Source organism: Hesperophylax consimilis, chromosome 3 (assembly GCF_061612785.1).
Source record: "Hesperophylax consimilis isolate HC1 chromosome 3, BYU_Hcon_1.0, whole genome shotgun sequence".
In the NCBI taxonomy this organism is placed as follows: domain Eukaryota; kingdom Metazoa; phylum Arthropoda; class Insecta; order Trichoptera; family Limnephilidae; genus Hesperophylax; species Hesperophylax consimilis.
Window position 1 is genome coordinate 38,786,852 of NC_142838.1, and position 14,517 is coordinate 38,801,368.

A 14,517-nucleotide genomic window follows, 5' to 3' on the forward strand; every position below is an offset into this window, starting at 1 on the left:
TATTCGTGCTTTACTGATAGTTTGTTATGATTTTTTTTCAAATCATTCGTTATAGGCCTCCATTCCCTTTTTTAACAGGAAAAAGAATAATTTGACCAAATTTTTAGTAAATTAACAATATTTCATATCAGTAAGTTTTCTCAGTGTATAAATTATATTTTTAGATAATCCATAAGAAATCCAATCGGCATGTCTGTTATGATGTCTTTTTAAAATCTAATTTAATTAAACTCAATTTCAGATCGTTTTAAAGGGTCTTGGAGTCGGTTCGCATTATCCTAAGAGTTTGTTACCATCCTACCGAAGTAGTCATTGGAAGCTTACTCGTGACGTGATATTTTCTTCCATTTGTGTTTCACTTGTACTTATTCATCTATCCGTAGGAAACCAGCCACCAGCACGGGAATGTATTGTATCTTACTGAGTCCCTACAGCCTTGCACATATGCAGGTCAACTTCGTTTAGTAATTTAGAACAATGTCTTTGTCCGATATCGATTTATAACACCGGGTTATAATAATGATTGTCTCTGTCTACTCCAGTTCATTGGCGTGTCTGGTATCACTTTACCATTATTTAGTTATGTCCACATAACGTACAGTCATAGGTCAATTTAGTTGTTACGCGAAACAAACGCACGCTTTGCGGCAACGAAGGCGTATTCCACGCTATTATTATTATTATTATTTATCGTTTTCCTGCTCAATATGCAATTTTATTGCCACATTAATTGCTCGACAAACAGCACTCAGAGCTTTGCGAACTTTACGACTGAATTAAATTATGATTTATACTTCAGTAATTGACTTTGTATTTGTATTTTGAAATTGCTCTAAAACATTTTCCGTTGCAAATGCTTACGAACTCATTAATTATGAACACGCTTATTTATTATTTCAGTTGCTATATTTTGGCTTCGTTGAATAAATACCATAAAGCACTTAATGAAAGAATTAGAATTATTAAAACTCTCAGATGGAAGACTTATTTCTGGCTGGATTTTTATTTTTAAAATTGTGAATGGTTTTATGGACAACCCTGATTTACTTAGCCTAATTAAATTTACTTCCCTATACAAACTACACGGAGAAAACTTATTGGTATTAAATATTGCTAATTTATTGAAAATAAATTTCTTTCGTTTATTCGTATATCTATTGAAGACGCGACCGCAGACCTTTAACGAATAAATTGACAGATTTCCTAATAAAATATCAGTAGTTTTGGCTACGTCGGAATATATGTTCAAAAAAATACTAATATTTTCGCATGTTGTCTTTACATAATAACAGGATAAGCGCAGCTGCGTGAGCACGTGTTCCGATATATTATGAAAGGTGACCGGATAACTCATCAAAATTACAATTCAACACACCTATAAGAAGTGTTATAAAGTTATGAAAAGTGATGAAACAAAAACTAGGTTAAATAGGTTACATGTTACATATGTAACTATTTAACGTAGTTTTTGTTTCATTTCTTTAAATTACTTTATATCACCTTTTAAAGGTGTGTTGAATTGTAATTTTGAGGAGTTATCATGGAACCATTATGAAAGAACTGATGAGTTTATATTATTGGGAAATGGCATGCTGTCACCTTTTTAACAGGATTTTAATAAATCAGCAGTACTAATTTTTCTCCGTGTAGAAATCCTCAATCGAAAATTATTTTTAATTACAACAACAATTATCAGAACTGAGTCATTTAGATACTAGCTTTTACCTAGATTGCATGCAGTTGGCAATACTTACTAGGAAATATTAGATTTGTTCAAATGCAAGGAATCTACTTACAAGAAGGCTATAATAACATACCTCATAAATAAATATTAATGAAACGTTTTTTTTGTTCACAGATCCGATGAGGACGACCCGAGCGGGAGCAAATACACGAGGATGGACGACGATAATATACAAGATAAGGAACGTTTTGCAAGGTAAAACACAAAAATGAAAACTATTCTCGCCGGTTGTATTTATAAGGCTTGAGGGTTAACGTTCGTGTGCATTGTGCTCGTTTCTATGTAATTTCCCGAACACGAGTATTGAAAATAAAACATCCAGGTATTACAGTATTCAGATTAGCCTAAAGGGTGTCATTCCCCCCTTGTCTCCCTGGAAGCGGAGTTACCACCCTCTGGCACTCTTTTTTAATGGTGTTGTCTTTTGGCGGTGACTTTAGGGCTTAGTTCGGGTCGTTAACTCCTAAGCCGGCTAATAAAGTTAGATACGGAGCAAGTCCCCCGGTGTAGGCAGCTAGCAGCTAGTAGCTAGCGACTAGCAGGAGGAGTAACGCACCTCGGCCGTACCCCCGACCCCCGACCCCGGCCCCTTGTTACCGAAGACAAGAACTACACCCCATCCAACCAACACTCGTAACCCGCGACTTGGAACTTTGTGGACTTGTGCCGGAGTAACTTTGCTATTTACTTAATAATGCGCGCATTAGAATGTTTGCTTTACGAGCAATAAACTTTTAATGACTGATTTGTACCCGCTATGTATCTCAGTTTCTTACTTCTGCCGCACTATTTAGTGAAATTATGACTAAACTTTGCTCCAATCCATTATACAGTAAGTAACAGCACATACGAAAGAATTTAACAATTTTAGCAATTCTGAGCATATTTGGAGTTAAAAACGAAGATATCATTTTGCTGTCCAATGATATTTTTTGTCAATTAAAAACAAATGAATTTTTCCATCACACCCGCCACTGGATACTGGGGTACAGCCTAGCGAGTCACGTGATACGCACTCCATCTCGTTCCAGCACCACGGTAACAGACGAGATATCGCATATATCGTATCGTATATATCGTATCACGTGATCCGTCGCGACGTTTAGCATTGTGAACAGTAGCGGCGTGTGATAGGTTTTTATTGAAAAAAAATATCGTCGGGCACCAAAATTACATCTAAATTTTTTATTCCAAATATACCCAGGAATCTCTGGTTAAAATCCTTTGTGTAAGTGATGTTGCACCCTGTATAATATGTTGCTATTAAAAAAGAATATTTTTAAATTGACCGTTTCTTTTTATTAATTACTAATTCCCTCGATTCGATACGAATTTAAACAAAACACAGAAGATGATGTGGCAATGTGTTCCTTGGGCGAAGTTATCAGTGAAATCACTATTTTCGATTATTGATGATTTCCAAAAATATGCTTTTGATTATAATTTGAAGCTTTTCCTTCAGTTACGCTTAATTAGAATCAAAATAAAATATCTTGTTAATCACGATACTAAAAATATATGCTTAATCTTAAAAAATACCTTTTATGGCTAAGATTATTTGTGACAGTTTCCTTTGATTACCCTTTTTCTTTCTGCAAGTTTGCTCGTATAATAAATCAAAACCACAAATAAAATTGTTCATTTCTAGACCACGTTTGCCAAGCGATTTTTATGCCTATTACCTATATTCATAGTGATATAAGACAAACTAAGAATTGTAATAATTTTGGTTTGCATAATTTGCCCTTCTGATAACAATAGATGAACATATTCCCTTTACTGTTCCTCTCTTCTTGCTTTAAGCTCTTTAAACTCGCTGTTATTTTTCATTTTAGTGAATACATTTCTATCGTGGAATGTGTGACGAAAGACCAATTTTTGAAGTACTGCCAAAAGCTCTGCGAACAAAGTAACAAAACACGTACATTTTAATGCTGTGTTTATTGTTGTGATAAAAGTTTTTAGCGGTGAAATGAAAAAGCTCATTCCAGATCGTAACAGGGAAAATGACAACGCGGGCATTATTTGTTTGACACCAAGTTTTAAGACCAAGTCTGGTGGAAATAAAAAAAAATATATAACATAAAATCTTTCATTGCAAAAACAGTGGCGAGGACTCTCTCACGTATAAAAAAGAATAACACAATTGACTTGTGGGCGTGTTTCGTAATCCAAATATTTGCCTAATCGAGGCTTAAATTTCCAATAAAAAAACTGTGTTTTCAAATTCAAATGGAATGGAACGATAGCAGACGAGTAATTGTGCTGTTGGGATAGTTGGAACATTTGTTTCCATTCAAATTTGTATGGAAGGCACTTCTAGTTTTCTTCTTTATTCTATTTTTATACCCCTTATTTATCTCTTTCGTGTTGGTTAGTTTCTTGCCTTTATTTTATATTTTGTTATTTAGGTGTGTAGATATCATTTTATACCCAAATGTGCATAAATTTCACATATACGCGGATAATATTTCATTGTAAATCATTAGACCATATTATTAATAATAATATTTTGCTAATTTATATAGCGCCGTTTTCTTTACAAATCTATATTAAAATTAATTTGAAAGTAGAGTAGTACACGAAGAGAAATCGAATTTTGCGCCACGATAAATAAATTAACAGGCCCTTATTAATAAAACATCAATTTAAGACTGATTTATCGTATTGCCTTGATAATATATCACGACGATACAAAGAAAAATAAATTATTAATGAAATATTAAGATTTTCAAGAAACAGGTGTTTCCACATGATAATAGTGTATTTTTAATTAATGGTAAATTCTGATAATTCGCGTGCAATCTCGCTTTAATCGAATAAATAAATAAAAATTGAAGAGAATTCTTAATAAATTAGGTATACATTTTTCTCAATGTAGTAAACTAAAGTTGACTGATTTCTGTATGTGTGGTAAAAAATAACATGTATTGTTTTGTGAATGCGAACGATGCTAGGAGGGTGTGCCAAGACTGATTTTTTTGGCGGTTCGGCCTGACTAGGAAGTTAATTCATTTAATTTTTACTTCACTTCGACACGAAAATCAGAATAATGAATGGTTATCGCTACGTCGCTCATCTAGTGTTTTTTTTTCAAACTTACCCATTGCTTCATTAAACGTTGATCCTTACACATTTCCACACCAACATATTCATTGCCGAGGCCGACCTGGTGTCATTAAATCACCACGTGTGACACCATCAAATTAGAATACAAAACGAAACAGCACCGAGTAATGATACTTTTACTATTGTCGATTTATGGATGGGGTGAAAATCTAGTAAAAGCGCTCTCGGCGCAATGAAAACGTTCTGTTGTTTTCTCCAATCTTAATGTTTATGACCTGTGGCGGAGAGCTGTAAGCTGTATCACTTTGGGCCAGGAGGCCGCGGGTTGACTAAAATAAATTTTTAATATATTTCCACTTATTACAGAAGAATATTACTTTCGCTCTTGAAGATAAATTTTCAATAGATTGGGGTGAAGGACGTCGGATTTCTATTAATATATTATGTACTGTGAATAGGTAATAATATTTTTGTGTGTGAATAGGTACCGCACAAGCAGCGGCAAGATTTGGTCTATGATCAAAGTTATGCTGTGTTTTCAGTTCGGGTATGAATTATTGTGCTTTGAATATTTTAAATGGCCTAAATCTAATTAAATCAAATTATTTTTGTAAATTTGTCAAACATAATCAATTACGTAGTAGAACGATTGTCTCTGTTTTAATGAAAACGAGTCACTTTGTATATATATATATATATACTTTAATTTAATCGAAACGATCGACATTTTTTTTTTTAAGAAAGACAAACATTCCCCGGTTACGAATAACCTGACAATATTTGAAAATCTCCTACTACCACCACAGTAAGCTGAAAATGTTGCTTGTGTTGTGATGGAGGACTTAGCCAGCCGAGGAATTGAACACACTACGCCCGAGTGGGACCCAAGCGCGATGTCAACTCGGCCACCGACCGGTCAAAAGACATGTTTCGAAACCTATGGTTTCTTTGCTAAGATAGACGTAAAATGAAAATTAATAAATACTAGAATAGAGCTAGACATTAGACCATTGATTTCGAAACATTTCGATTATTTTGAATAGTGGCGTATGCAAACCGTCTTACTAATCAGATTCTTATACGCCCGTTCAACGTCGATGTGGTAAAGCCGGCCCCGTTTCAATCAAACAAACGCCGTGGTAATAAGTCAAGTTCTTCACTGTTCTGACCTTACGCACCGCCTAATATTTATGCCACGATTTTAGTAAGGCTGTTTAGTGATTTATTTTGATTAAGTTAAAATTACGCCATTGTAGAATTCTTCAATTTTCTGTAATCGTTTGTTTTTCTTAGGGTAGGCACAGCTTTTCAGACTTTACGGGCTGCGCGCCACTGCGCACAATAGTCCCAATTGCTCCCAACACCCAACCATCTGTAGCCGGTGAGACTATGGCATCCCCATTTGGGGTATATTGTGAGGCTGAGGTAGTGGGAAAGGGAAGGAGATATGGAAGATGAAGATGGGAAAGTACCTACTTAGCCGTATAGTGTATCGGTTGTATCAGTTGTATCGGCAGTGGGTATTGTTATGATTGTTCTAGTAACTATACTATTTTAGTCCAACGTGGGTCAGCCTCTCTAGTATCTGGAGTCAAAAGGTAGGCAGCTTGGTCGCTGGGTTTGTCGGATGCTTGCATTTACTTCCCACGCCATGCGGCAGCCAGTAATGGCGGGCGGGCGGCTAATTGACGCTTTCACTCCCACAACAACGTGGTCCGTTATTATCGTCTTCTTCATTAACCGCATCATCCATATCACTAGGTAAGGAACTGTACCTAACTAATCTGGAAACAAGGCAGGTGCTTATACAATTCTTGAGAACGTAGTACAAAATATCATTCATTTTCACCAGATTAACGCCAAATTCATTAAATGTGTTAAACTAATCTGTTAAACAAAAGAAAACAATATTATATTTTATAAATATTTGTTTGTCTATGATCGTGACAAGCTCGATTAATAAATAAAATGTAACTGCGAACTATCATTTCAATTTTTAAAAAAAGTTTCGCCACGTCTTTGTTGAAAAATTGATAACACTATTTTTCATAAAAATTACGTGAATTTCGCCAAAAATTAAATAATTTTTTATAAAAAATTAAATTGTATGAACTGTCTGAACACTGCTAAACTAAATGAATAAACCGCATTCAATTTTATCATCTAATTTTGATGTAAGCTTTCAGAACCTGCAGATAATATATTTACTTATATTCCGACCTCCGCATAAAAGCTCCTCGGTTCGCTCAATGACTGTGCGTCGGTTTTTATTACGAAGCATTTAAATGTTATTATAAATTGGTCGTTTCGTTTAGATTTCATTCGTTAGTTTGTAATATGGCAATACGCAGATTTTTCGACCCGCAATAATTGACCGTGGAAGAAGGTCGAGTTGGATTAACCGTGGTCCACAATAGTTTTTTTTTCGGGCTGACTATCAGCATGATGTATGATAAAATGGTATTTAAAGAGTATTTTTTTTCATTCAAAGTTGAGAAAACCCATAAATTCCTTTCTTCAATGGTTATCTCTTGCTGGAGAAAGTTAAAATATCAACATTCAATGGTTGGTTTTACCAAGACATGCTTTATCCCTTCTCGAGGAAGAAAGAATAATGTGTCGGTTCCCAAATAATTCGTTCGTTTCACTTACCTTGATTGGCAATCCCGTTACGTCGGCAATTAAACCCGAGAACCTCCCACTCATCTATATCTATCTCAGTCCTTGGCTTCCCCGTGTCTCCGCTACTCACATGTTCCTTTACCTATCAATGTTTGTAGGCAAACAGTTCTATTCAAAATCTGCATTTCATCGCATAGGTGGGTACCTACCTACCTACTTGCTTAACATTATATTTTGGCGAGATATTTATTGACCGTTTAATTAATATGTCTAGGCCTTGCTTCTAAATTGATTTTTTTTTGTGATTTCGCCCCAAAATTGAATTGAGAATTTTTAGTAATAATATATATTATTATTTAAGTACTGTTATTTTTCCGCGTGGCAGCTGTTTCGCCTTCTATTGTCAAGCTGTGGAGAAGCAAAGTCACCTCTACCCGAAGCCAATGACAATCATTTCTAGATAGGTATATAATGAAAAACTTTCTATTTTATTTATATGAATACCGTACAGGAGTCCTAATTGGGGTGAGTAAATGTTGTGAAGCTGAAGGTAGTGGGGAGGGGAAGATGACGGTAAAACGGAGGGTGGGGAAAGTACCTGGCTATTTAGAACTGGTCACCAAACACGGCTAAAGATTTTGAATAGTGGTCTTTCATCAGGGCGACGCTGAAAGTATCTACCACTCGTGCAGGAACGTGCCGCACATATACTATACATATTATTTTTTAATTAATAAATAGCGAAAAATAACACAAGTTAATCACAGTTTGTCTGTCTAATTTACACTGCGCAACGGATTTTGATAGGGTTTTCATTGTCATTTAGAAAATTTCTTCCGAAAGATATGTGTCTGTATAATACATGCATATTATATTTATTGAAAGTAGAGAAAATTCTAGCAATGCCGGGTACATGTCAGCTAGTCTACAATAAAAATTGAGCATCTCGAAGTTCAATTAGTTAACGTTGACATCCAATTAAAGTATTTATGTTATAATGCCTTAATTTACTCTTTACGAAGAAAAAGGGCAGCATTTTTTCTTCCCCTACAATAGTAGATTTTCATGTGCGATAATAATACGCTGGTTGTATGTAGTTGTGTTGCTCTTGGCGTTGTTTGTGTAGCGATACATATTATATGGACTTGTATTTGGTATTATAGCATCTCCCGTATGTGCGCGATGCTTTCTCGATTTAATTAAAAGATACGAAGAAACGAGTAATGTACTTTCTATTCAAATATGATTTTATAAGTTTCATCGTGGACGGTTTTAGACGAGCTTATCTACAATACATGTTGCCGTTTAAATTTAATTAATTACATGTTTATTGGTTTACTGGCTCTAGCATGGTATTCTAATATTACATTTTTAAGATTTGCAAAATTGTATTCGCTTTGTACAAATAATTTATTACTTTATTAACACCCTTTTTAAGGGCTTTTACATATGAATAGTAAAAATTATATTGTTTTTTTACATTATGTCATTGTTTACATTATATCACTGTTTACATTATATCACTGTTTACATTATGTCATTTATTTATTTATATATATATATACGCCTAAAAAGGCTTTTACATAGAAGTGATACATGATGCAGTGTACATAGGAGAATATCTGTATTATACAGGAGATACTGACAGTAAATAGATGTAATCCATTGTAAAGAAGGTACAAAATACACAATTGTAAAATTGTGATTACAAGCATAATGAGAAAATATTAATAAATAATTTTAAAAAAAAGTAAATATGAAGCAATATTACTAAAACGTAAGAGTAACATAAAGTAAAAAAGAAATTACGACAACACTACATAAAAGACAAATCATTAAAACTAATTTACCAACGCTACTCCAATTTGTAGGATTCGACAAAGTGTTGGTATAGATTATGCTTAGTTCTATAAATGGAGTCAATAAATAAATCAATAGCATCCCCATACTTGTTGCCCAGATCATGCATCCTATTGGTCAGTGAGTGTGTCTGATAGTTGGTCGTGTATGTATTACAGAAGAATGTTATATTTTGTCTTGTATTCCTAGTCGGCACATGGAGTTTAATAGTGGCAAGGATGGCAGGACTATCAATTAAGTTGTTAATGACTCTGTGTAACACAACCAGGTCTGAAATAAGTCTCCTGTCAGACAGTGTTATTAGATGCAATTGATTCATCAAACTGACATAATTAATGTAATCCATAGGAATTCCGAGCTTTAAATTTACGTACTTAAGAAATTTGTGCTGAACTCTTTCTATATTATTGGAGTCAACTTTATATAAAGGGGACCAAATAGGTGAATTATTTACATAATGTTTACATTACAATTTTTGACCTCACTAGGACAAGCCTGTGTTAAGGTTATTATTACAGTTCATATTATGTATTATACTTAAACTAAACTCTCAGTGACAGTCTTTTGTATTTGTTAAGGGGAACGGCTGCGCTGTCTTTTTCATAAAAAAATTAAATTTTAACAAAATACCCAACTAAACTGAAAAAGTATTTTTTTATCAATAATTATAGCAAATTTCTACTACGGATATGTGCTAATTTATTTAGTTGTGTTTTAAATTATGATGTATTGGGCATTTAAGCATTCAAGAATTCAATTTCGAGTGATTTTCGAAGTAATTTTGTGAGTTAATTGTAATTAAAAAGAAATAATCTTCCCCTACCTACCGTTCAAATATAATGTAAATTAAATAAAATAATGCCCTTTTTTGGCTGGACATTAAATTTATATACGACAAATTTGTGTACCAACGGACTATAGGAATTTTAGTTTTCTCCCATCCTCCTTTTTTTTGTCTGTTTTCTAAAGTTGGAATTTTATTTAAAATATTTATACACTCTTAAGGGATAGTTATGTTATAAACATCCGAAGCGTAGAAATTTTCTTTTCAATTTGATGCTAATTTACATTTTTTTAAGTCTCATAATTCTAGTTAATATTTAAATTAATTAGCTGCAAGGAGTTTTCTGATATAAAATATGTTGTTTTTTGGCAGAAAGGGATAGGTAAATTTATTTATGTAGTGTTTATTAGGAAGTTACATATTGGCAAAAGCAAGGTCATCAATAAATTTTACAAAATGCTCTCATCACGCATTGAGTGTTGAATATAAAAAAGAAATAATTATATTACACTATAAGATATAAAAAATTGTTTTAACAAGTGCAAAATCAAATGCAATAACATAAAATAATTTAAAACATTTCATTAGAAAATGTGGATAAGCTCACCGTTCGATATATGTTTTTTTTTGCATTTTGTTGCTTTATAGTCTAGGAATACATGAATCCTGAACTAAGCCGACCTTAATTTATTACACAATAAAGTTCCTATCATTGCTTTTATCTAGAAATTCCTGGCATAAAAGCTTTGAATTTCATGCATCCACAACTTACCGTACTAGGGGTTTTCTAGGAAACAGATTATCTAATAAGCTAAAAAATACATTTAATTGCTAGATTTCTTTACTTAAATTAAAAGTCTTATCGTTTATAAATAATTTGCTCAGTTTCTCTGGTTTTTTTTGCTCTTCGAAAAACAGGATCCAAATCCGATGTCCCGTTTCACCCTCCACCCCCCACTCCCTCCCTCACTCCGTGCCTTAGACCCCATGCACAGATGATAGGGTGGTTGGGTTAGCTATGTGAGGGGAAGCGGCACCTACCGGAGGGATGTTTGTTTGCCTAGATTTTTCCATGCACGATTACGGCGCGGGCGCCGAGTCACGTTGATTGTTCCTTTTACCTAATACGGTTAAGGGAGGAATTATAGCGGTGCTTTTCGAAAACCAACATGTCTTTACTCCACCTTTAAAAATATATTATTATAATTCTCTAGGTTTCTTCTAATCTACTTACAGGATTTTACAAAATGAAGTACTAAATTAAAATAGGGAAGGATCGTAATATTTTCAAATATATTGATTTGAATTTCGATTTTGTTTTCGTGGATCTTGGAAGTGGAAATTAACCCACTTCCCGACATCCGATCGAGCTGAAACTCGGCATATAGACTCGTTGTCGATGACTATGCATTTTATCAACTTAAGTGGCAATCACGCACACACACGCGCTCGTATACGCATTTCTCTGAAATTGGACCAAATAAATGTTGCTCTACTCTTGGATTCGGCTCAGTTGTTAGTGCGGTTTACTCCAGTCCCTGGAGAGAAAGGTTCAATCCTACATACATATGTGGTTTAACACTGTCTATCTGAGATTGCATTCGAGATCAGTCTCGTGATTCGGGTAAGAGATTTCCTGTATATCTCGAGCATGCGGTCCATATCTCGTATCTCGCCATCTTGTAATAATACGCTGCAGATCTGTGGGATGCGGCGGCCTGGTAGGTACCCCGGTACCCGCTGTACCTCCTGTACCTCCTGTACCCGGTACCCAGGTACGGGCACGGCCGGTTCATGATCCATACATCATTGTGTCGGGTCGGGGAGGGGAGCGAGGGATGTGGCGGGGGGCAGGTCAGGGGGCACCGGAGCGCCGCGGGACGGGCTCCCGCTACCACGGGGCGCCCGGCGGCCGAACACGACGAGCTTTTATTTAAAGCACTGTAAAATCATTCCAGATTTTTGTTATAATTTGCATTGCGATCCTTTCCGCTCTCACATATTTTTTCTTGAAATATCAACTAAAAGCTCATGTTCGACTAGGTTGGAGTGTTCAAATGTATCAACGAAATAAAATAGACGATTAGCGCCATTATGATTTTTGGACATTTAAACGGTGTCCGTTGACTGCCGATTTTCGGCAATTTGAATTATCAATTTGCTATCGATTTTTGTCTATCTATGTCAAGCACCTTGTTCTGCTTGTCAGCTGAGAGAGTGTGGAAGATACTCTCAGTATCGATCTGGTGTAAGACCATCATTTAGCTTGAATTGGATTTAGCCGTGTTTGGTGACCAGATCTGAATAGCCAGGTACTTCCTCACCTTCCTCTCCCACATCTCCTTCCCCTCACACTTCAGCCTCACAACATACCCCAATTTGGGATGCCATAGTCTCACTGGCTCCACACGCTTGGGAGCAGTTGGAATTCTTTTGCGGTATTCATATATTAAAAAAATAAGGAAGAGGTGATAAGTGTCGAGAGAAATGCGCATGTATTTCTTGTCATTTCTTCGATCAATGCACTGATGGATCAAAAGATTTAGATTTACCTGTACACTATAAACTAATTTAGTCGTGCAATATTATGGATATTTATTGCGATGTCTACTTGGCTCTAAGATGCGGTGTCCCATTTCCAGCAAGTTGTATGTCTAACGGCATTACACCATGCAGTTACCATTCTAACCATGTGAGAAGAAAGCCGCAGCGATCCTCCCACTTTAGTTACCCATCCTCTCTGTTAACCTCGCCACCTCGCGCCCCTCTATTTAGTAATGCTTTCGCTCCGGTTCTCCCTCGTGCACAGTGCAGACTCCTTTCTGTTGATGGTGCCGTGGAACGTCTTGAAGGTCGGAGGAACTAGCGATCCGTGCGCCGCGCCGCTGTGTGGCAGCATTGCAAGCGTTGTCTTGTGTTGTTTCTCCTTATTTCTCCATTATTTAAGTCCCTTCTGAACAAAACAAACATACCCTAGAAATAGAAAAAAGTACAAAAGAGTTTTACGCGTTACCAATATATGAAAAAATATACGTACGAATATATCCTTGTTCTTAACAGGAAAGCTTGATTTCAACACCTTAGAAGCACGCCGAAAATTATTTTTAAGCAATTTTTTTAAAGCTAATGTCTGGAACTATACTTAATCCACTTTTATTGAAATAGGATAAGTGCCTAACAAGTATACTCTTGGGAGATCCCATACACTTTTTATACTCCGAAAGCGAGAACTTCTACATTTCAGAACTCGGTAATCAACAGAGCGATTCATCTGCTTAACGATGCTGCATTGACCAAAAACATTTTTAACGTCACTTACAGACAGTTTAGCGACTATTTTTTGACGTACCTCAAATTTTTAATCTTCTCAGTAATATATTTGTTCATAACCGTTTCATGAATAAATAAATAAATTTTACGATAATGTTAAATAGTTTAAAAGGTTCATAAATTCTTACTTGAGTGAATATAAAAAAATATTTATAATTACGTACAATAAAAAATAAAACTTTGTACTGTTTTTAATGACTCTTTGTTATGATTTGCCTCGTGTATCGCAATACAACTTGGATGCAGCGAAATTATGAACAAAGACGTCATGCTTGCAACTACAGGGTGCGCCAGAGAAACTTACTTATTTGAAAAAATTCCCGACCGTTGAGTTGGGCAGTTAGGGCCCGTTCCCACTTCCGTTTTCAAATCGGAGGCGGGTCCCGTTTTAAAAACGGACCATACTCTACGAAAAAAAATAATTGTCGATTCAACAAAAACATGTTATTTGCTCATTATTCAGTAATGGTGCGCAATGGACGACGATGAAGCTCTTGTTGTCATGTGGTACTTATTAAATAGAAGGAAAAAAGTGAAAAGAAAATTTTGGGTACACCCAATCATAGCCGAATGATTTTCTGTAGGAATTTTCCAAGTGTTAATTGGTGATTTGAGAAGTGATGAACTAAAGTTCTTTAATTATTTTAGAATAATAATGATTGGATTATTTATATAGCGCCGTTTTCACCATGAAAAATCACCTCAAGGGCGCTTAATGGCTTAAGAGAATGTCTATCACTTCCTTTAACCATCTACTGGAATGAGTTTCAGAGAGCTTAACATATCAAAATACAAAATTGAGAAAGTGCATTTGTCCTGAAGAAAGGCTATCGATATTTTAAAGTAAGAAAACAATAAACACTCAAATATTTTTTATTATGTGTTTATTTAACTAATACGCTCTTCCGTGCATCTCATTAAAGCTTTAAAATTTAAAAAAAAGTAAACTTAAAAAAATAAAAATAAAAATTTTGATGTACAAAAGTTGTGTACACCAAGTGTTTTGTTTTTATTTAGTTAAAGATAAAATATTACCATACTCTTTCTTCGACCAGTGGTATTAAATTTTCGGGATTTATTTCCTTATCCATTATTGTAGTTTTGATTT

At 34.9% G+C, this 14,517-nt stretch overlaps 1 protein-coding gene across 4 annotated transcripts in view; it reads left to right on the plus strand.

Annotated features, from left to right (window-relative positions):
• The window catches only part of tgo (Aryl hydrocarbon receptor nuclear translocator homolog tgo), a 194,821-nt gene that overhangs the window by 91,752 nt on the left and 88,552 nt on the right, over positions 1–14,517 (plus strand). For all 4 annotated transcript variants that reach the window (XM_089650664.1, XM_089650661.1, XM_089650662.1 and 1 more), the window contains one exon: positions 1,859–1,939. In XM_089650664.1, coding sequence (XP_089506790.1) covers positions 1,859–1,939 — 81 coding nt within the window. The remainder of the gene's footprint in view (positions 1–1,858; positions 1,940–14,517) is intronic.